The sequence below is a fragment of the Symphalangus syndactylus genome, chromosome 19, assembly GCF_028878055.3.
Source record: "Symphalangus syndactylus isolate Jambi chromosome 19, NHGRI_mSymSyn1-v2.1_pri, whole genome shotgun sequence".
Classification (NCBI taxonomy): domain Eukaryota; kingdom Metazoa; phylum Chordata; class Mammalia; order Primates; family Hylobatidae; genus Symphalangus; species Symphalangus syndactylus.
The window spans coordinates 52,984,627-53,006,258 of record NC_072434.2 but is presented as its reverse complement, the minus strand read 5'-3'; the positions used below and the strand labels follow the sequence as shown (position 1 = coordinate 53,006,258).

At 41.4% G+C, this 21,632-nt stretch overlaps 1 protein-coding gene and 1 long non-coding RNA gene across 16 annotated transcripts in view; one reads left to right on the top strand and one right to left on the bottom strand.

Moving 5' to 3' along the window:
• FGGY (FGGY carbohydrate kinase domain containing) overlaps positions 1–21,632 on the top strand; it is a 456,399-nt gene that overhangs the window by 421,545 nt on the left and 13,222 nt on the right. For 13 of the 15 annotated variants that reach the window (XM_055235132.2, XM_063613860.1, XM_063613861.1 and 10 more), the window contains one exon: positions 20,810–20,871. In XM_055235132.2, coding sequence (XP_055091107.1) covers positions 20,810–20,871 — 62 coding nt within the window. Of the gene's footprint in view, positions 1–665; positions 747–20,809; positions 20,872–21,632 lie in introns of those variants that run through there. The other 2 variants (XM_063613874.1, XM_063613867.1) reach the window with 2 other exon arrangements.
• LOC129458843 (uncharacterized) lies at positions 16,471–18,992 on the bottom strand. The gene is made up of 3 exons (XR_008649747.2): positions 18,634–18,992; positions 17,989–18,280; positions 16,471–16,992 (listed from the first exon to the last, which is right to left on the bottom strand). It is a non-coding gene; the product is annotated as an uncharacterized lncRNA (long non-coding RNA).

Here is a 21,632-nt window from a genome sequence, read left to right as displayed (position 1 = left end):
AACATAGAGCTCAGGCCATGGCTTCTGAGGGTGCAAGCCTCAAGCATTGGCAGCTTCCACATGATATTGAGCTGACAAGTGCACAGAAGTCAAGAACTGGGGTTTAGGAACCTCTACCTAGATTTCAGAGGATGTATGGAAATGCCTGGATGTCCAGGCAGAAGTTTGCTGCAAGGATGGAGTCCTCTTGGAGAACCTCTGCTACGGCAGTGTGGAAGGGAAATGTGGGGTTGGCGCCCCAGCCCAGAGTCCCTACTGGGGCACCATCTAGTGGAGCTGTGAGAAGAGGGCACTGACCTCCAGACCCCAGAATGGTAGATCCACTGACAGCTTACACCGTGTGCCTGAAAAAGCTGTAAACACTCAACACCAGCCCATGAAAGCATCTGGGAGGGAGGTTCTACCCTGCAGATCCACAGGTGCAGAGCTGCCCAAGACCATGGGAGCCCACCTCTTGTATCAGTGTGACCTGGATGTGAGACATGGAGTCAAATGAGATCATTTTGTAGTTTTAAGATTTGACTGCCTCGCTGGATTTTGGACTAGCATGGGGCCTGTAGCCCCTTCGTTTTGGCCAATTTCTCCCATTTGGAATGGCTGTATTTACCCATTGCCTGTACCCACATTGTATCTAGGAAGTAACTAACTTGCTTTTGATTTTGCAGGCTCATAGGCAGAAGGGACTTGCCTTTGTCTCAGAGGTGATGTTGGACTGCGGACTTTTGAGTTAATGCCGAAACAAGTTAAGATTTTGAGGGACTTTTGGGAAGGCATGATTAGTTTTGAAATGTGAGGGCATGTGATTTGGGAGGGGCCAGGGGTTGAATGATATGGTTTGACTGTGTCCCCACCCACATCTCACCATGTTGTGGGAGGGACCCAGTGCGAAGTAATTGAATCATGGGGGCGAGAGCAAACTGAGGACCAGAGTGGTTACAAAACTTGTCTGAATTCATACCATTTACAAAGTAAGAGAAGAGCCTAAAACCCAGGTCTCCTGAGTCCTCAGAATCAACCAAGTTAAATAAGCCCCCCTATCCAAAAAGAAGAACCTTCAAGAACATTAATTTTGTGCCCATCTAAAAGCCTCACTGAGCTGTGCTAAAGGTAATAGGCATTGAAAAAAATGTTCTCACAGAAACTCCCAGCTGCAAACACAAAGAAGCAGGTCTCCAGGGAACAGGGTAAGGATTGTCTGAAGAGATCTATGCTGGTGAGATTACAAAAATCACAATATATGAATAAATGAACATATGGAAGGAATCAGCAAAGCCCTCTCATTCTTCCCGTATGTAAACTCGGCCTTCGCCTAAAGTCATTAAGTAAACACAGATGCAGCCAAACCAGGCACCAGATGGCAAACGAGAGTTGGAATAAAAGGTAAAGAAAGTTTTGGTGTTTACTCAAAGATGGGGGAAAAAAACCATGATCCAAAATGCTGTGGTTTCCCCCAGAATGGCCACCTGGAGTCAACAAGGCCCAAAAGTGACCAAATAAAACAAAACAAAACTAGAATAATCATGATTGGGAAGTTGTAGGAAAACCGCTGCTATCTTCTGTGAATGGAATCCCATGTCAGAAGAAAATGGTTATTCTGGGAAATGAAAGAAATGGTTAAATCAAAGTACTAGGACCAGAGAGCAACAGGAATGTGGCAAGAATCCACTTTTGCTGGGCACTAACATCTGCCCAGAGCTTTGTATTCTTGGCCTTATATAATCCTCACAATTACCCATTAGGTATTGGCCAAATTTTACAAATGAGGAAATTTCATAAATGGGTTAAGAGAGATTAGGCCCCAAGGTCACACCACAGGAATGCCATCCTAGCTGTGGCCAGTGCTTCTTTGTCCATTCCTAGCTTCGTAGCTCTGATTTCAGTACCAGATACAGGGGAAGCCAGGCACATTCTCTCTGCCTTTCCTGCCCAAACCACTGGACCCAAGTAAGAAGGTCACCTGGTCAGGTACTGCCTTGAAGGGAGACCAGAACAGACATGGAGTGGGGAACAGAGCATTCCTGAAAACTTAACTTCACCTTTATTTCACAAAAGACACCCTTGCACATTCCTTATCCACCTCTTAGCTTGTACATTTGCCATGAGCACCAGTAATGAAGGCAGTCCTTGTGAATATTTGCTTTTCAGTATGCATGAGTTTATATATTGGGGGTAGAAAATTCCAATAATGTTTCAGCTTCAACTAAAAGCTATGTCTTGTTCTGTCCTTGCCTCTAACCTGACAGATTATTTTTTAATTACTTGGTAGAGATAAGTTTGGCTTCTGCAAATAAACTAGCGAACATTTCCTGCCCAGGCTACCAAACACAATCTCAGCTCACCTATCTGGCCATATGTAAAAACGTTCATTCAAATAAATTTTGTTCTTTTGAGTTTTACTCTCCCAAGCGCAGAAACTAGGTGGTGAGGGGTACAGGGGTATGGGGAGAATGGTTTCAACCAAACCATTCATTGCTTGCAGGTGGGAAGGTAAGGTGGAAAATGCTTTCCAGCTAAACAGACCTGTCTGCTAACCCTACCACTAACTAAACTTGCTCTCTTGGGCAGGCCACATTATGCTTTGAGTTTTAGTTTCTTTCTCTAAAATGTACGTGGAAGGGCTGTTTTCAGAATTTTTTTTTCACTTTCCTCTTACCCATCTTCTCTTTTTCTACATGGTCAATCTCCACGTGGCTGTTTTATTTTTTCCCCATTGTTCTTTAGCAATCCAGGATGAATTCAGCTTTGTGAACACTATAAATCAAAGCCATACAACCATAAGGCAGGCTTCTACCACTCTATACTAATTGTTACCAGTCTCTTAGCCCTGGTTTCTAGCTGGGTTTGGCCAATGGGCAGCCCCAGCAGGAATCTGGAGGATAATGAAGTTGTTTATTCCCCCAGTGTTCCCCTTGCTGGGTTGATGCAGGTTAGCTACATCCATCTACCATCCTTCTACAATGGACCACAGTTCCTGTGTGTGGCCCTTTCCCTACAATTTTCTGCATGATGGGAACCTCTCCTCCCTCCCTGTCCTCCTTCAGGCTAAGAGGTTGTAATGGCTCCTTCCTGTTGGTAATCATTAGGTACTTGTTTCTTTTCCTAAACCTTTTTAAAGGAACTCTTCTTGAAGCTTACTTCAGTTACCCAATGTGAGTGTCCATCTGTTTCCTAATAGGAACCTGAATAAATATATCACTTCGGCTCAATTTCCCATTTTCTACAATGACTATTATCAAACTTTGCCAATTCCCATCCCCGTCTTTCCTCTCTTGTTCAGAGAGATGACCTCCTATTTATTCTTAGCCACCAACTACCTCTAAGAGAAAAGCCATTAGAAAGACACCTGCCATTAAATCTCCCAGCTTTCTTAGATCCAGTAGTGAGCTGGGGCTAGCTCAGCCCTGCTCGCAAGAGCATATTGTGCACATCTCTTCCCAGCTTCACATCCATTCCATCACGTTCATAGCTTGAAATTGGCCAAAATGGAAGTATTTACAACACAGAAATTGGCAATTGATAAAATTAGGGCTTTCTATTGATTACTTATCAGTATTATTTATCAGCACACCACTGCTTATATCCAGATACAGTCTTTTTCTCCTTCACATTTGTTACAATGAAAGAGATGGCCCACTTATTATCAGAGATTCTTTCATCTGCTGCCTCTAACAGCCTACTGAATTTGTTATCCATTCATTCTATATTTAGCTTATCTTTCAATACTATCTCCTTCTCATCAACATTTAAACATGAACTAGACCTGTGCTATCCAACAGTAGCCATTAGTTAAATGTATTTATTGAACCTGTGAGATGTGGCTAGTCCAAATTGCAATATGTAAGATACACACCAGATTTCAAACATTTTGCGTGAATAAAAGAATGTAAAATATCTCATAAATGATTTTTGTATTGATTACTTGAAATGATATTTGGGGTATAATAGGTTAAATAAAAAGATATTAAAATTAAATTCACCAGTTCACTTTTACTTTTTTAAGTGGGTATTAGAAAATTTAAAATTACTTGTGTAACTCATATTATTTCTGTTGGACAGTGCTGCTGTAAACCTTTCATCTTAAAAATAAAATCCCTGGCTAGGCACAGTGGCTCACACCTGTAATCCCAGCACTTTAGGAGGTTTGGATCTGTGTCCCTGGCTAAATCTCATGTTGAATTGTAATCCCCAGTGAGGAGGGCCCTGGTGGGAGGTGATTGGATTTTGCGGGTGGAGCTCATGAATGGTTTAGCACCATCCCCCCATTGGTACTACATAGTGAGTTCTCAGGAGATCTGGTTGTTTAAAGGTGTGTAGTACCTCCCTCCACTTCCTCCTGCTCCAGCCATGTAAGACGTGCTTGCCTTCTGCCATGATTGTAAGTTTCCTGAGGCCTTCTCAGAAGCAGAAGCCACTACGCTTCCTGTATAGCCTGCAGAACCATGGGCCAATTAAACCTCTTTTCTTTATAAATTACCCAGTCTCAGGTATTTCTTTATAGCAGTACGAGAACAAACTAAAGCCAGAAGATTGCTTGAAGCCAGAAATTCAAGACCAGCCTGGGTAACATAGTGAGACCCTTTCTCTAATAATAATTTTTTAAAAAATAGCCAGGTGGGCTGGGTGCGGTGGCTCACGCCTGTAATCCCCAGCACTTTGGGAGGCCGAGGCAGGTGGATCACGAGGTCAGGAGATCGAGACCATCCTGGCTAACACGGTGAAACCCCGTCTCTACTAAAAAAATACAAAAAAATTAGCCGGGCGTCGTGGCAGGTGCCTGTAGTCCCAGCTACTTGGGAGGCTGAGGCAGGAGAATGGCATGAACTCGGAAAGCAGAGCTTGCAGTGAGCCAGGATCGTGCCACTGCACTCCAGCCTGGGTGACAGAGTGAGACTCCGTCTCAAAAAAAAAAAAAAAAATAGCCAGGTGCCGTGGTGCATACATGTAGTCCCAGCTGCTCAGGAGGCTGAGGCCAGAGAATCACTTTAACCCAGAAGTTCGAGCTGCAGTGAGCTATGATCATGCCACTGCACTCCAGCCTGGGTGACAGAGCAAAACCCTATCTCAAAAGGTAAAATCCCTTCTTCTGCCTATCAGCTGCCCTAGTTATTGCCTCTCATGGTCAAGGATGCTTTACAAGGTATCTGTCTTCACTATCATGATTTTTCTCACCACCACCCCTGCCTCCTTAACCAAGGCAGATCTTCCTTCCACTACAGAAATTCCACCAAAATCATGCTGCTTCAGTCATTAGTGCTGACCCAAGGCATTGCTGAGCCCAAGGGGCTTTTCAACCCCTACTCAGCTTTAGCCTTGGCAACATTTTGCAAAGTGGAGCACTCCCTTCGTTGAAACATGCTTCCACTGACAACATATTTTCTTGATTTCCCTCCCGCTGTTCTGAATATTTCTGTACAAATTCCTTTGCTAGTTTTCCTTTCTCCTCTCCCCAATATTATATGGTAGTCTTATACAGGAATCCGTCCATCTCATCTGCTTCTAAGGATTCATTTACTATTTATATGCCAGCAGGTCTCCATCTATCTATATAACATCTTCACTTAAAGGGCTCACAGCCCTCTCAATCTAAGTATATTAAAATCTGAACCCACCATCTCCACCTCTGCCTGCAAAATTGGCACTGTTCCCATACATGGCACTATCAATAAATGGCACCACGTGTCCTTACTCACTTCTGGCAGAACCTCAAGGACATTCTGAGCCCACTCTGCCTTTCTGCTCCACGTCAGTCTCTCATGGTGTCTTTCTAAATTACATTTCATTTCTCTTGAATTCTTCCACTTTGCTTTAATTCTACCATCACCATCCTTATGTCTCACCTGGACTGCTTCAAGGAACTCTTGAATGGTTTCCTTGCCTCCACTTTTACCATTCTTTAGTTTATTCTCTACAAATCTACCAGAGTGATCTTTAACAAACATGAATAAGATCACTCTTGCTTAAAACTCTCCAGTGGCTTCTCCTTGACTTTGGCATAACTCAAAACCTTTTAACATGATTTACAGGGCCATCCAAAATCTGACCCCTGCCTTCATCTATAGCTTCATCTCCTATATGCTTTCCCTTCATTTTATCCAGTCATCTTAGACTTCTTTAGGTCTTTTAAATGTATGATGTTATCTTTACTTAAGACCTTCAAATATGCATTTCCTTCACTCTGGAACCTTCCTCATCAACTTCTTTACCCAGCCAACTCCTTGTCAACCTTCAACTAGTTCCATAAGTTTCCATAGTAGTTTTGTCTTCCTCTTCCTCTCTCCCATGATCACCGATGTTTCTTGAGTAGGCTTTAAACTTCATGAGGTCAGGGATCAGAGCTGTCTGGTTGCCTCCTCTATCCATAGTGTGTAGCACAATGCCTTGCACACAATAAGTACTCAATAAGTATTTGTTGCACAATAAAAATGACATTATCTGGCTCAAACTTCCCATTTTGCGAAAGAGGAAACTGGGATCCAAAGAAAGGAAGCAACTTATTCAAAACAACAGAGCCCAGACTAAGATTAATACAGCACTGGAGCCTCCTAATTTCCAGATCAGTTTTTTTTTTTTTTTTCCAGCACATCATGTGCCTATCTATAATATAGTAACCAGAAGGAAGCAGACTGGATTCCGTGTCTTGTAAAAGCCAGAGCAAGTTCTTATTTGTAAACACAGCTGACATAGTTGTTGTCTTTGTTTGTTTTAAGTAAAAGGACTGGAAGTACAACCCAAAAATAAACTTTGTGTTTCCAAACCAAGAAGCTTCTACAACTTTTATTCCCTGCAGCCTCCTTTCTGTCCATTGTTCATCTTCCTTCCCTTCATTAACCACAGGCATCAGCTGATATTCAATGTTGAATGGTCCCTGCATTCTGTGTTCTTTATCACTCCCCTGCCCAGGCAGCATGTCACATGCAGCAGCAGATTAGGAAGTGCTGTCTTTAAATAGTATCACTTAAGAGAACATTACAAGATCCTGTGTAGCACTGGGGTGGAAATTGATGTAATAATTTTTAGAATAAAAATAACTCACATTTTTAAAACTATTAGTTTGTGACTGGCACTATTTTCAGTGGTTTGTATGCATTTTCTTTTTTAACTTTATGAGTATTTCTATTCTATTTTACAGATGAGTAAACTGAGGGACAAAGAGGTTAGTTAAGGCCCAAGCCATTCTGTTTTGTTTGAGATAGAGTCTCCCTCTGTCATCCAGGCTGGAGTGCAGTGGCACGATCTCGGCTCACTGCAACCTCCGCCTTCTGGGTTCAAGTGATTCTCCTGCCTCAGCCTCCCAAGTAGCTGAGATTACAGGCACCTGCCACCACACCCAGCTAATTTTTGTATTTTCAGTAGAGACAGGATTTCAACATGTTGGCCAGGCTGGTCTCGAATCCCTGACCTTAGATGATCCTCCCACCTCGGCCTTCCAAAGTGCTGGGATTACAGTCATGATCCACTGCGCCTGGCTGGCCCAAGCCATTCTGTTAGCTAGTGAAAGAGTCAAAGTTCTAATCTAGCCAGTCTAGAGCCTGTGATCCTAACTATCTGACATCTGACAATGAAGAATGTGTTGACCTGACAGGAAATACCAAAAAGTACAACTGAGGGAGATCCTAAACTTGCTTTATACAGATATCCTGGATCCTACCCCTGATTCATTCATTAATTCATTAATCCATTTACTCATTCTTTAATTCTTTCAACATGTATTTATTACATTTTTGCATTATTTATATCAATTTTGGGGAATATAGAGAAAGTTAATGGCTTCTACCCTTTGACATCTCACAGTCCAGTGGGGAGACATAAGAAAACAGACATTTATCCTACTGTGTGCTGAATGATAAAACAGAGGAAAACCAGGGGGCTTTGGGAACACAGAAGAGATTATAAGCATAAAGAGAGTTTAAAAGGGCACCACAGTGATTTGCTTTGGACCTGCATTCCACACTTCTCACTCTATCCATCTGACCTCTGCTCTCTCTATGCTCCTGGCTTCTAGCCCTTCTCTTACTTTGGTACCGTCCTTAGCCTCTCAACTCCTGGCTTCAGATTCGATGTCTTTGCTTGTCTTTTTCCTTTGGAAGTTGGTTTGGAATGGATTCTGGCTTGGCTAGAGGGTTTCTGTATCGTTAACAGTCTAAGGCCAGCTCCAAAGTCTAGGCCAGAATGTCTAGGTCCCACTACCAGAATGGCTGTCGATTAGAAGAATTGGAGATCCAAAAGCAGGGAACTTGAAAGAGCATGGAGGGATAGATGGATGGATAGATTCCTTGCCTCTTAGCTTCTATTATTCACCTGCCTAAACCCAGAGCAGTTGGCCTAGTGACTAACCAACATCCCTTGCAGCTCAATCGTTATTCATTATGTTAATATTATCACACATTTTGATTCTTTGCTGTCGATTTGGTTTCTGATCTGCTGGCCAAAGGATCATCATGGGAAAGAATTAATATTGATGCAGGCAGTGCAAATTTCAAAAGTTCAGACCCTGGGGGCTTTTGTGATATTTCACTTCTTGAGTTGCGGTCTCCCATTGGCCTGCTCCTTCCAAAGCAGGTTTTGTCCCTTATAAGTGACATAAGTGAAGCATATCCTGGATAAATGTCCCGTGGACTGAAGGTAGCTATTGAATTGGGCAGTTAAGAGAATATTGCAGATTGTTGTCGGTAAATGGCACAAAAGATGATGGACTCTAAGCTAGCTATGGAAGAAATTAGAGCCAGACAGGGCATATGAATTGAAAGAAAATGAAGTGATGGAGATTCTGGAAGTTGCTTTAAAGTGGAGAAGGACATTTGATAAGAATGATAGAGTACATGAGAGAATTGGACTGAAGGGCAATGGAATTCAGAAAGTGGCTGTTGGTATATTGTAATATTCATAAGTATAACAGTCTCAAGGGGGGCTGTGGGAGTATTGAAGTGAAATGGAGATGAAGGTCCCAGAGGTGGAAACATTTTGAAACCATAACAGTGGACCATTGGATGGGTCTTATGAGCAGATGCTGAAGTTGTCCAGGACAATGATAAACCTCCAGGTAGATAGGGAGGCTTGTGATCTAGGGGCCTTAGCCTCGTTTAACATAGGGACAGAAACAAGAGGCTGACAGTGACAGCAGTGAGATGCAGGGGAGACATGTGTCATTGTATCTCCATCATTAGGTGGCATAAACCTCAGAGGAACAGGCTTTTTTGCCTGCAAGTGGAGGAATACTTGTCTGGAAATGATAATGAGGAGGCTTGAGAATAATGACAGTTATCACCTTCCCCAACCCACCTGAAACATACACACATGGCAACACTTACCTTTTAATAAAGTTTCTGGGAAAATAAAGTTTATTTCAGTTGATAGGTACATAGTAATAATAACAATATCTGAACTTTTAAGCATTTAGTCCATCCAATAGGCCCATAAAATAGGTATTAAAACTTCCCTTTTTTTGAGACAGCATCTTACTGTGTCGCCCAGGCTGGAGTGCAGTGGCACAATCAAGGCTCACTTCAGCGTCAACCTCCCAGACTCAAGGGATCCTCCCATCTTAGTCAGCCTTCTGAGTAGCTGGGCCCACAAGCACGTACCATCACACCTGGCTAATTTTTATTTTATGTTTTTGTTGAGATAGGGTTTCCCTATCTTGCCCAGCCTGGTTTCAAACTCGTCTCAAGCGATCCTCCCACCTCAGCCTCCCAAAGTGCTGGGATTACAGGTGTGAGTCACTGCATCCAGCCTAAAATTTCCGTTTTTAAAATGAGGAAATTGAGACTCAGGATGTTACATGGCAGAACTAGGGTTTGGATTATGATCTAAATATCACTGAAGTCTTTGTTTCACAGCAAATGGTTAAAAGTATAGGTTCCAAAGCCATATGTTTTCTTGTCTTTGAACTGGGAATATAAACTAGGTAATGTATTTAATAATACAGGGCTAGGCCATAGTAAGTACTCAACAGATATCAGTTGCCATTATAATTATTGTTATTGAGTTATTATTATTATTTAATTACAGCTCACGGCAGTACTGTGTACCTTCTCAGCCTCACATATCAGCAAGATCATATTTTTTTCCAGTCAACAATAGATTATTAGATGAGTGACAGCTTGCAGTTTTGGAACCTATCATCTGTCTGATGCTTTTAGCAAGAAGCTTGCTATTTTTACTTTGAGAAAATCCGTAGGAAGCAAGTCAAACTCATGTAGATGGGATGAATACTTGCTCCCTATTCATGTTTGGATCCAACCCTTTTGCAGCCAGGCCATATATTAGGACCCCACCTCAGAGTATCACAACAGAGGTTGATGGCCTTACCTAGGATAAAACCACTCCCCTGTGCCCTATTTGCCCATGACTGAATTGGAATGAAACTTTACCTTGCTAGGAAAACACTGTGGGCATATTCTCTGTCAGAGTGTGCTGAGCAAAACCCTAATAGAATGTACTGTGGGGAATAAGGAGTAACTTGTCAACTGAGAGTTAATCAGAAAACCACATGTGCACAAAACCAACAGATTGCAGAGCTGGCAAAGACTTTAGAGATAATTTACTCCAACCCCCTCATTCTACTGATAAAGAAAGTGAGTCCCAGGGAGGGGAAGGGTCTTGCTCAGGGTCATACAGCTGGCAGTAATTTTGTTTGTTTCAATAATTAATATGAACAGTCTTTCTATACATCAGTGAATCCACCTTCCTGCCTTTGTAAGCACAATATAATGACCATAATTGAATTTGTCTTTGACAGTGAAGAAAGCAGGCTTTTAGGGCTTTACAGGGCCCCAAAGTCATCAGAAGAAGATAAATTGTCATGAACTAAAGCTGGAGATCTGCCTATTGACTGTGAGCTTCTTAAGGAATGGGTCTGGTCTTATTCATGAGCTAAAGCAAGTTTCAAATCCTGGCTTAGCCCTTTACTAGCTTAAGCAAGTACTTAACCTCGCTGAGCCTTTATTTCCTCATTGTAAATTTAAATAATAAGACCTTCCTCAGAGACTGTTAGTGAGGATCAAGGGAGGCAAGATCTATATACCAGTACCTTGAGTAAAATAGGCATTCAATAAACTTGCACTTTCACCTTACATTTAACAAATGTCCTGCTAAAAGCTAGGGATACTTCAAAGAGAGGAAAGCCAACGACTCCGCTTTCATGGAGCTCAGATTCAGGAAGGAGGAGAGCAGAGGTGAGGACCACAGAGAAGTAGGCAGACAATAAACAATTAAAAATATAATTTCAGATGATGATGTGCTATCAAGGGTTATGAGGAAAAGAAAATGAGATGATGTCATAGATGTTTAGGAGAGTGCACTGCTTCTGCCAAGAGTGGCCAAGGGCAGTCTTTTCAATATTATGTTTGAAGAGAACCTAAATCATATGGAAAAAGCCAGACAGTCAAAGATCCTGGAGAAGACCATTCCTGAGAGATGCAGAAAGACCTTAGGCATGTTCAGCCCGCAGCAAGATGGCCGGTGTGTTCCCAGCATGGCCAGCCCAGTAAGAAGGGCATGAGATGAGGCTGGAGAAATCTGCATAAACTTCATCCTGAAGTTCTAGTCCACCCTATGACATTTGAGTTTTATTCAAAAAGCAATGGAACCCTGTTGCAAGGACGTGTTAAAAAATAAATATTGGTCTTTGTCCCTAGTTCCTGGCACACAGCTTCTAAAATTCTTGGAATCCCTGCTAAAAACTAGGGATACTTCAAAGAAAGGAAAGCCAAGGACTCCACTTTTATGGAGCTTAGATTAAGCTCTATGTGTATGTTAATGAGATGACTGACGGCTGAGAGCCCCTCTGTAGCATCAGGATGGGGGCTGGTCACCAGAAAGCCCAAGGCATGATTAGAGGGTTGAACTTTCAGCCCCTCCCCTGACCTTCCAGAATGAGAAAGGGGCTAGAGATTGAGTCAATCACCAATGGCCAATGATTTATTCAATTATACCTAAGTAATGAAACCTTCATAAAAACCCCTAAATGATGGGGTTTAGATAGCTTCTGGATTGGTGAACACAGGGAGGTATTGAGAGGATGGCATGCCTGGAGGAGGCATGGAAGCTCACTGCACCACTGCACCTCCCTCCCCTCATACCTTGCTCTATGTATCTCTTCCATTTGGCTGTTCCTGAATTGTATCCTTTATAATAAACTGGTAATAGTAAGTCAACCGTTGTCTTGAACTCCATAAGCCGATTCTAGCAAATTATCAAGCCCTGGGGGGTGGAGTTTGTGGAAACCTCCAATTTGCGGTCAGTTGGTCAGAAATACAGGAGACTCAGGACTTGTGATTGGCATCTGAAGTGTGGGCAGTCTTGCTGGACTGAGCCCTGAAGCTGTGGGGTCTGACACTAACTACCTGGGGTTAGTGTCAGAATTGAATCGAATTTAATTGTAAGTCATGCAATTGGTGACTGGAGAGTTGGAGAATTGGTGAGTGTGAGGAAAAAACCCACACATTTGGTGTCAGGAGTGTTGTAGGTAAAAACAGCCCAGAGAGATAAAATCATACATTGATTCATTTAACAAATCTTTATAGATTAACTATTCTGGCCAGGCACAGTTCTTGGTGTGGTGCATGAATCCAATACACACCCCTGGCCACATGGAGCTTGCATGCTAATGGAATAATAAATATGTAAAGTTTATGTAGCATTTACTATATGCTGGCATTGTTGTGTTTTACCTCAAATAACTCACGTGCTTCTCATAGCAGTCCTATGAAAGACATACTTTTATCCCCATTTTCAGATGAGGCAACAGGCATGAAGAAATTAAGTAATTATTCCATGATTATATAGCTAGTAAATGTAAAAATCTAGTTTCAAATTCTGGCAGTCTGTTATAGTCAGTCTGTTATTTTAATCACTGCCTTCTATTTTCTCTGTTGCTGAAAAATCACCTACACTGGTCCTGACTGCTATAAGGGGAACCAAAGTGGAAGTCAAGAGCCCAGTTAGGCAGTGGAGGTCAGAGAATGGGATACTGGAATTTTCAACAACACTGAGTAGATATTATTATTCCCACTTAATAAATGGGAAAACTGAGCTTTGGTTCACACATCTTATAAGTAGCAGAGCCTGGATCCAACCCCAAGCCCATTTATCTCTAAAAGCCAGTATCTTTCTGCTAATGTCTCCATTTCCTACAGAATTATAAAGCTTCCACTCCTCCCCTCCTTTATGACCAAGAGACCAATATGAGGTATGTTTGAGAGTCAGAGAACTGGGCATCTAAAAATTTTTTTTCACTTGGTAGGCATTTTTATAATTGAAAATAAAATAAAATATAAATATACTGACATGCACTTTTGTTTTCTCATTTTCTTTTTTCTTTTGCAAAGTTTAAATTGAGATGTAGTACACATAAGGTGAAATACAAAGATATTAATGTACAGCTTGATGAATTTTGATGAAGTATACACCCATATAGTCAGCACTCTAAAGATATGTAAATGTGTGTAGTGTACTTAAAATTATAAATGAGGTGCCAGTTTTCATATCATGATTAATGATAAAGACCTCTCCCACTCTCTTTTTCTCTCATCCCTTCCTGCTTCTCAACTGATATTTTTGTCTCCAATTCATGGGGGTTACACAGAATACCAGGTGCAGGTCAAAAGATGACTGTGTCAAAAGGAAAAGAAAGCAAAATAAATAAAAGAACAACTAGCCATTTCTTAATGCGTGTTGAAGGAAAGTCACATTGATATATTTTCTGTTTTTCTATGGAGGGGTCATGTGCCTCAGCCCACACATTAGCATGTGAACTTGTTGTTCCAGTAAAATGAGTCAGAGTTCCTCAGGAAGGCAGATTCCTGTATTTTAGAGTTATGTGTCAGCATCTGTGAAAAAAGGTACAGTGTACTGTATTGATGCATCTCACTGATACACACACGCTTTTGTCACTCCAGGTAATCATACCTGCTAATAAGCAACAGAAGTAGGATTTGAACTCCAGCCTAGGGCACTCAAGAATCAGGCTGTTTTCATGTCAGGGAGAATGGTACCACTGGCTCCGAATGTAGGGTTTGCAATGGCCTGGAGTCAGAAGTGGGCTTGAATTCTGGTTTTACTACATAATGGCTTTATGACCTTGGGGAAAATTACCTATATTCTCTCTATTTTCAGTTCCTTTATTCACAAAATGGGGATAGATGATCTGTGTCCTAATGTCCTTTTGAGGGTTAAAAATATCATGTACTTAAAATAATCAGCACAGCACAGAGTACAAAGCTTAAACCAGTAAAATGGCAATGGCAGTGGTAGTTGGCCACTAAGTCAACAGACACCACAGTGTTTTTTAACCATATACCCCTATCAGTTAAAATAAATTTTGAGTATGCATCCTCAGTACATGAAAACCTGTTTATGAAAAAGTATCATGTGCTATACTGTGTTTATAGATTATTTACTCTATAAAACAAGTGAAATATAGCTGAACCAAAGTATTTCCAATGTGTTTGCCTGTCATGATGGCTTCATGCTAATATTAGCAACATGTAAAGGTACACTATATGTCTATGGCCAGATATGTTTTTAATAATTTTAAAATGATTTTTGATGATTTTTAAATGATTTTGTATGTGCCTGTGTATGCAAATCTAAGGCAATCTTCTTGATAATTTTGATTATTTTCCCAATTCTTGTCTTATTTGACTAGGCCTTCATTGTTTTTACCTTACAATATGAGGAGCTAGTATTGAGTAAATACATCACCATTTTCTTGTTTACTTGAATCTGAATGGTGAACTGGTGATAATTATCTCCATCACGTGCAAATCCATTGACTGAATCTTTTTTAGCTGCTTGTCCATTTTGTGAGGGTTAGCTTAAACTAGTTAATCCCTATTATTCACTAACCTGGAACATGCAAACGACAACATGTAGCAATCCTGGAAGCTGAGGACATATAAGGGAGTGCCATAGGGCCATCCCTGGAGTTGCAGAGCTCCCACTCTCCTCCCAAGAGCCTCACACATCTTATGTGACTCATGACTGACTGATGTGTGGCCAAACTGATAAATTGTCTAGTAACAATCCATATATTAAATGCTGGTAAAGTGTAATTAATTTCTTAAGACCAAAAAAAGTCATAAAAATGGCGCTTCCAATATTTTCTTCTGGAATTTTAATGAGAATTCCCTGGAGTGTATGGATGCCACTTAAGAAACACTGCCATCACTTTTTCCTTTGGCAACTCTGCAAACACTAACCAAGCACCTGTAAGTGCTAGGACTGTGCTAGACATTAGGCCTAGAGTGATGTGATTCCTGCCTTCTGGGAGTTCATATATAGCTTGTTTCCACCACACTAGGTTCTGCTTTATTCTCCCCTATAGATGGTGACTCTGGAATTGCCCAGCTTGCAGCGCCCCGTAGTACCTTGGGCTAGACTACTTGACAGTCTTCCCCAAAAGTCTTAAGTCCATTATTCCCCTTCCTCAGGGTAGGGGAGAAGGTACTAGATCCTCTGCTCCCAAAATTGCCAACATCAGTAAGTCTACCACTCATGGAATGCACATCTTCTCCAAGGGTACTGAAGAGCCCATGGCTTCCTTTAACCTCATTTCCCTGGTAACTCACTCCAACGTGGCCTACAGCCCTTTGGTAACTCCCAAGCCAGGTCATTATAAGTGAGAATTGGGTGTTTCCCCTGCCCACATGCAGGCCTGGCTATTGCCAGTGCTGCCACAAGAGAAGTGGTGCGCAGTGTGTGCTGATTGGTATCTCAGCCTCGACACACCAGGCAAGGGTCAAACCCATGAATGCAGTCTTTCATGGCTGTGGTACAGGGACCCTATTTTTTCCTCCAGAAACCCTTCACTTGCTTTCAGAAGTGATGATCAAATGTGAACTTTCATGGTTTATTTATAGCTCTGCCTTATAGAGAGAAAGAAAAGAAGTGATTAAAATGCTGTTTTACAAAATATTTTGTTTTTAAAAAGCTTTCATTGTGTGGGCAAAAGGAAAAAGAAAAGTCACTGTATTCATTGTGCTGTCTAGACTGTCAAACAAAGAGGGTAGCGTGCTGCAAATTAAGATTGTCCGGCTCCTGCCTGCTGACAAAAAGTATGAATTTGGAGGCCAACTTCAAATAAACCCTTTGGAACAGAAATATATTGTGGGGGTGACTATATTTAGCATGTGTCAGCATTTCCATAATAAATTCGTATTGTTATGTTGTGGTAATTTCAGATTTACTGCAGCCAAGTGGGATCATGAGATTTCAGTTTTATGTTAATTATTTTGAGAAATTGAAAAACTCAGCAGTGCTGTTTCTGATGACAGCACTGATTCTCAGGGTATTCTCCACATTGTGTCAGGGACCCATATAGGGGAAGGTGAGCCCGAGTCATTTTGACTGCCTTTGTAAGCATAACTTTAAATATATATATATATATATATATATTGCATTACATGTTTTCCCTACAAATACAAAATTAATACATGCCACTGTAGAAAATTTAGAAAACACAATAAGCAACTTGACAAGAAAAAAAATTGTTACCCATGCTATCCAACCTGTTAACATTTTAATATATATTGACCCAATCTTTATTATGCATGTATAACTTGTTTTCATATGCATATCTTGTTTTTAACTTGTTTTTAACAAGTTATATGGAGCAAACAAAAAATTATGTAGCACAAATATGATTATTGAGATAGAATAAAAAATTATAACTTTATTTTCTATTCTCATTATCCCTTTGCATTTGTGCAGTAAAGCTAGTTTTTCCCTGCCCTGGTAAAAAATTCTGGTGTTCCATTACTTTTTTAGATAAATATAAAGTCACTTAGATAATATAACCTTTATAGTCCTTTAAATTGTGATATGTAGCCAAAATTCAGAAATTCAAATATCAGAGAATACGTAAAGGTAAAGGTAAGATGTTTCCCAGTTCTTCCAGCTGGAGTCTGCCAGAAACGAGACATAGCCCTAATCAGATTCTTCTTTCTTCCTCATTCACTTTCTCTCCAACATATTAGCTTTTTTCTTGTTCCTCTGAAATGGTTAGAGAGTATAAGGAAGAAAAGTTAGGGGTGTAGGAAAGTTCTTATCCCATCAGTACTGTCATAATGGGCTTAATGCTCTCTTGGCCTTATAGGTGTTTACAGCTAGCTCTGATTCTCATGAGGCACATCATAGATTTTTGGGAGACCCCCTGCCTCTGAAAACCTCTCACCTGAAATATTGTGTTGGTTAACACCACTCTATTCTCATAGATTGCTTACTACTCTTCTCTTAATTCCTCAGGAATCCTTATCCTTTTTTTTTTTTTTTTTTTTTTTTTTTGGTTTGTTTTTTGTTTGGTTTTGTTTGGGCATAAGAGTCTTGCCCTGTCTCCCAGGCTGGAGTGCTGGAGTGCAGTGGTGCAGTCTCGACTCACTGCAACCTCTGCCTCCCAGGTTCAAGCAATTCTTGTGCCTCACCCTCCCCATGGGACCACAGGCACATGCCACCATACTTGGGTAATTTTGTATTTTTAGTAGAGACGGGGTTTCACCATGTTGGCCAGGCTGGTCTTGAACTCCTGCCCTCAAGTGATCCACCCGCCTTGGCCTCCCAAAGTGCCGGCATTAAACGCATGAACCACTATGCCCAGCCCAACCTCATGCTTCTTTATGGAGACTCCTCCACCTCGTTAGGCAGCCACGTTGGACAGGATCTAAGAACCCCAGCAGCTCACTCACACATGGGCCACCTGGGGTCTATGGGAAACCTTTCTCTTTGGGATCTGGACAGACTCTGGCAGTGCTGGTTGATCCCAGGGTAACCTCTACTTCACTTTTACACTGCAGCTGTCAGCCAGCCTGTCTCTTCCAGACAGGAGTCACAAGCCATCATGTGCCACAACCTCAGGGACATGCAGCAGATTCTCTGCTGGTCTGTGTCCTCCTGACTCCTGAAGGGAGAGGATCCCTTCATACTTCACCCTGGAAGGAGGCCTGATATGCAATAAACCAACAACTCTTTCCTAAAAATCCATCTCTGTCTGACCTTCCACGTTGATGAAAGATTTAAGAGTTGATTAACGAGTCCTCAGGCACTCTTCTTGCACATTCTTCAGGGTGGTCTGTTTCCAGTTCGCTTTGGTATCTTATATCTGTCATCTTTAGATCTCAGCCAAAACTTCCATTTTAACATTCTGTCACGTGTATTATCCTTAAGTTCATTCATTCCGTAGACATTCCCTGAGTGCATACGATATGCCAGATGCCGAGTTTGGCAGTGAAAATAATTATAACAATTCCTGCTTTAAGGAGCTCACAGTCTAGTTGGGGAGACTGATCTGTTAACAAAAAAATATGGTGCCATGTCATAAACGTTATGATAGACGGAAGCACAAGTTGCTGTTGGAGCACATAACTCAATATAGGTGGGAGGCAGGCAGCGGGGATGAGTCAGAAAAAAATCTCAGTAGAGCTGATACCTGAGCTAAGTTTAACATTTAAATCTGTACTTTCTGAGAAGCAGCATAACCTCTTTTTAAACCATTGAAATCTCTCTTGCTGATGTTTGCTTCTCAATTTATTTTTAAAACAAGCAAAGGTAATGTGGAGAAAGGAAGGAAGAATTCCCTGATGTCTGCCATTTGTGTGCACATCTGTTGCAGTGGGAAGGAAAATAACATTTACGGAGTACCTTCTATAATAGAAGTTTCCTGGATCCCACCCATGAAGGCGATCCTGGAATGTTGTCTCAAGTGTGGGGCCAAAGCATAGCCAGGAGGAGCATTCCCTGAGGGCAGTTTGAAGATTCAGAGCTGGCAATAGAAGGCAAGGTCCTCCCTAAAGCACAGCAGAGCACAACTCAAGGAAGAGATGAAAAGGACAAAATAAGAATGAGTGGCACAGTTGATGATGGGGATTGCTGAGACCATCTCAGCAATACCCGGGCTTGCTCTAAGGGAATCAGGACTTCATCTTTGAAGGAAACTGTTCTGGAGTAAGCAGAGCTCTTAACATACCTCTGCTAAGTGGAATGGCAGCAGGTTCACTGAGATGTGTTTGACCGTTTGGCCCTTCACAAAATAACTCCAGACAACCCTTTTAGTCTTTCTCTTTCTCCATGGTTTCCTTGTCAATAATTTTTCTTCATTAAAAAAATCTCCTCCCTACTTAAGGCTGCCATTTCTTTCTGCTGTCAGTGTGCTGGCTACTCTTAGCATCTCTGATCTCCCAATCAGCACATTCACATCCATTGAGAGCTAGAAGCTAGATGACTAGTTCAAATGCACATGCTCTCCTTGTGGAAGAGTCCATAGAGCAACCTAGCAGAAGTGGAAATTCGTGTAAGCTAGCAGATGAAAGAACCATCAGGTTACCTAACCCTTGAATAACTACTGAAAGAAGTTTATCTGCTTCTAGCATGGTATTTATCACACTCTATTTCGATCACAGTAAATGTCTTTTCCACTCTATGGTGAGCTCTTTGATGAAAGGCCCATGCAATCTTCCTCTCTGTATTCCATGTAGATTGAGTGTTATGCTTGGCACATGAAAGGGAGGCAATATGTTTTATGAGTATTCCAGGTGTCAAGACTCAGTAGTAAACAGACAAGTCCTTGCCCTGTTTAGCTTACATTCTGGTTAGGGCAAGGAGTGGAGAAGGCAGACGATGAACACATAAACCAGTAAATATACAAAGTGGCAGAAGGAAATTAGTGGCATGCAGATCAGTCAGTCAGTCACAGTAAGGTGGCAAAGATGGTCAGGGGGAACACTTGGAAATGTTTTGAAGATACCCAGGGGCTCTCATATTCTGTATGGTATTCAGCTGTTTTTTTTTTGTTTGTTTTGTTTTGTTTACATTTTTTCCTCCCTTACTAGTATGTGAGTTTCTCCAGGATAAAGAGTATGTTGTATGCAAATCTGTATCCCTAGCAGAGTGTCTGGTACATAGTAAGTGATTAATAAATGTGTAGAATAAGAAGTTGTACACATGTGATCCCAGAATGACTGCATCCTTAGCAGTAGGAATTCAATAGCCGTTCCTAAGACTGAGCCTATGCTGTAGAGCTTTGTCATGCTGTTGCTTGCAACCCTGGCCAGGTCTGTTGGACTCCAAAGTTTACTTTCTCATGGCCTTAACAGCCTTAGGAGACTGCTTAAAAAAACCTTACCCTTCTGCTCATATGGGAGCCAACACAATCCACGGTTAATCTTGATGCTGCACATACCATACCATGTCCACCCACATGCTGTAACATGTCATCTGCCTGAGTGCCCTATTGTAAAGAAAAGAATGTCCTGAAGTCACATTCCAGAACTCAAGTCACTTATACTCAGCCGGGAGGTCTCAGTATGTACTCACAACTTCAGAGATTGCTGGAGAAAGAGCTGAAGTTGAATTGGAGAGGTCTTAAATATTTTATTCTCAAGTACAGGTGCAAAGTGGGTTCCATTCAGTGATTGCTATCTTTAGGTAAGTAGACGATGTACTCGGCGGCTGGTTGTTCCCTGCTTCTGCCCTGTGTCCAGGTAGTGAGGAGGGGAAATAATTCTTCCCGCTTACCCCTGGAGGCAGTCACAGAACTGCTTTGCCTTCTGGGTTGTTTATGCCCCAGAGGCCTCAATACCCAAGTATTTATTAAGCCCAGGAGGTGTGGTCATAATTGAAACTTTAAATGTTCACTGTGTTTTATTCTTATTTTTGTGTTTTATTCTTATTACCAGAGAAAAATAAGTTAAAAAAAAAAGAAGACTAACCAAATATCTTAAAGCGAAGCAAACTCGAATTAGAATGTTTTGCCTGTGACAAGCCTCGCTCTGGATTTCGCTTTCCAACTTAGCTGTCTGTGTTGTTTTCCACTTAACAGGAAGCAATGGCAAAAATGAGCAAAGTTGGGAAAGTTGTGTTCCCGAGACTACAGGATAAAAAGTAAGTGTGTATTTTTTATATGTACAGTGCTAAGGAAGTGAGCACATAACACACACACACACGTATGCAACTATAGATCTGGAATAAACTCAGGTGGTCAACTAATCCAGTCCTTTAATTTAGTGGTTAAGAAAACTAAGTTCCAGGGAGGTAACGTCACCTTCACTTCCCTAAGATTGCAGAACTATGTAGGGCCAGAGCTGGGGGTAAATACAAGCTTCTGAACTCTCAGACCAATATTCTTTTTCCTGGGTAATTGGCAGCAAATCTGCTCTTCTCTGTTCTAAAGTAGGGATCTCTTGTATCTCCATCAAAGGACCCAGTAGCATCTGCTCATTCTTTTACTCTTTGTATCACTTGGCATCAAAGGCTAAAAAATGACATTGGTTAGTATTTTAATCCGAATTCAACAAAATATTAGTTTACTGAATTCCTGCTATATTCAAGGCATTATGCTGGGCTCCAGGCAGGTGTTACAGGGGAATAAAACACAATCTAATTTAGGCACTTAAGATTAGTTTAGAACAACGGGATAAGTTCCACAATTGAAGTATTGCCAGGTGACAAAGTTGCCTAAGGAAGAAAGGGATGGGAGCCTGTAGAGATGAGAGAATGCTTTTGGGAGGAGGTTATGTCCCAGCTAATTTTAAGCACTTGTAAGAAATTGGTAGACAGGCCAAGGCAGGAAAGAACATTCATAGTAGAAGGAATAACATGTACAGTTATAAAAGTGGGAGCAGCATAGTACATTCAGGTTACTA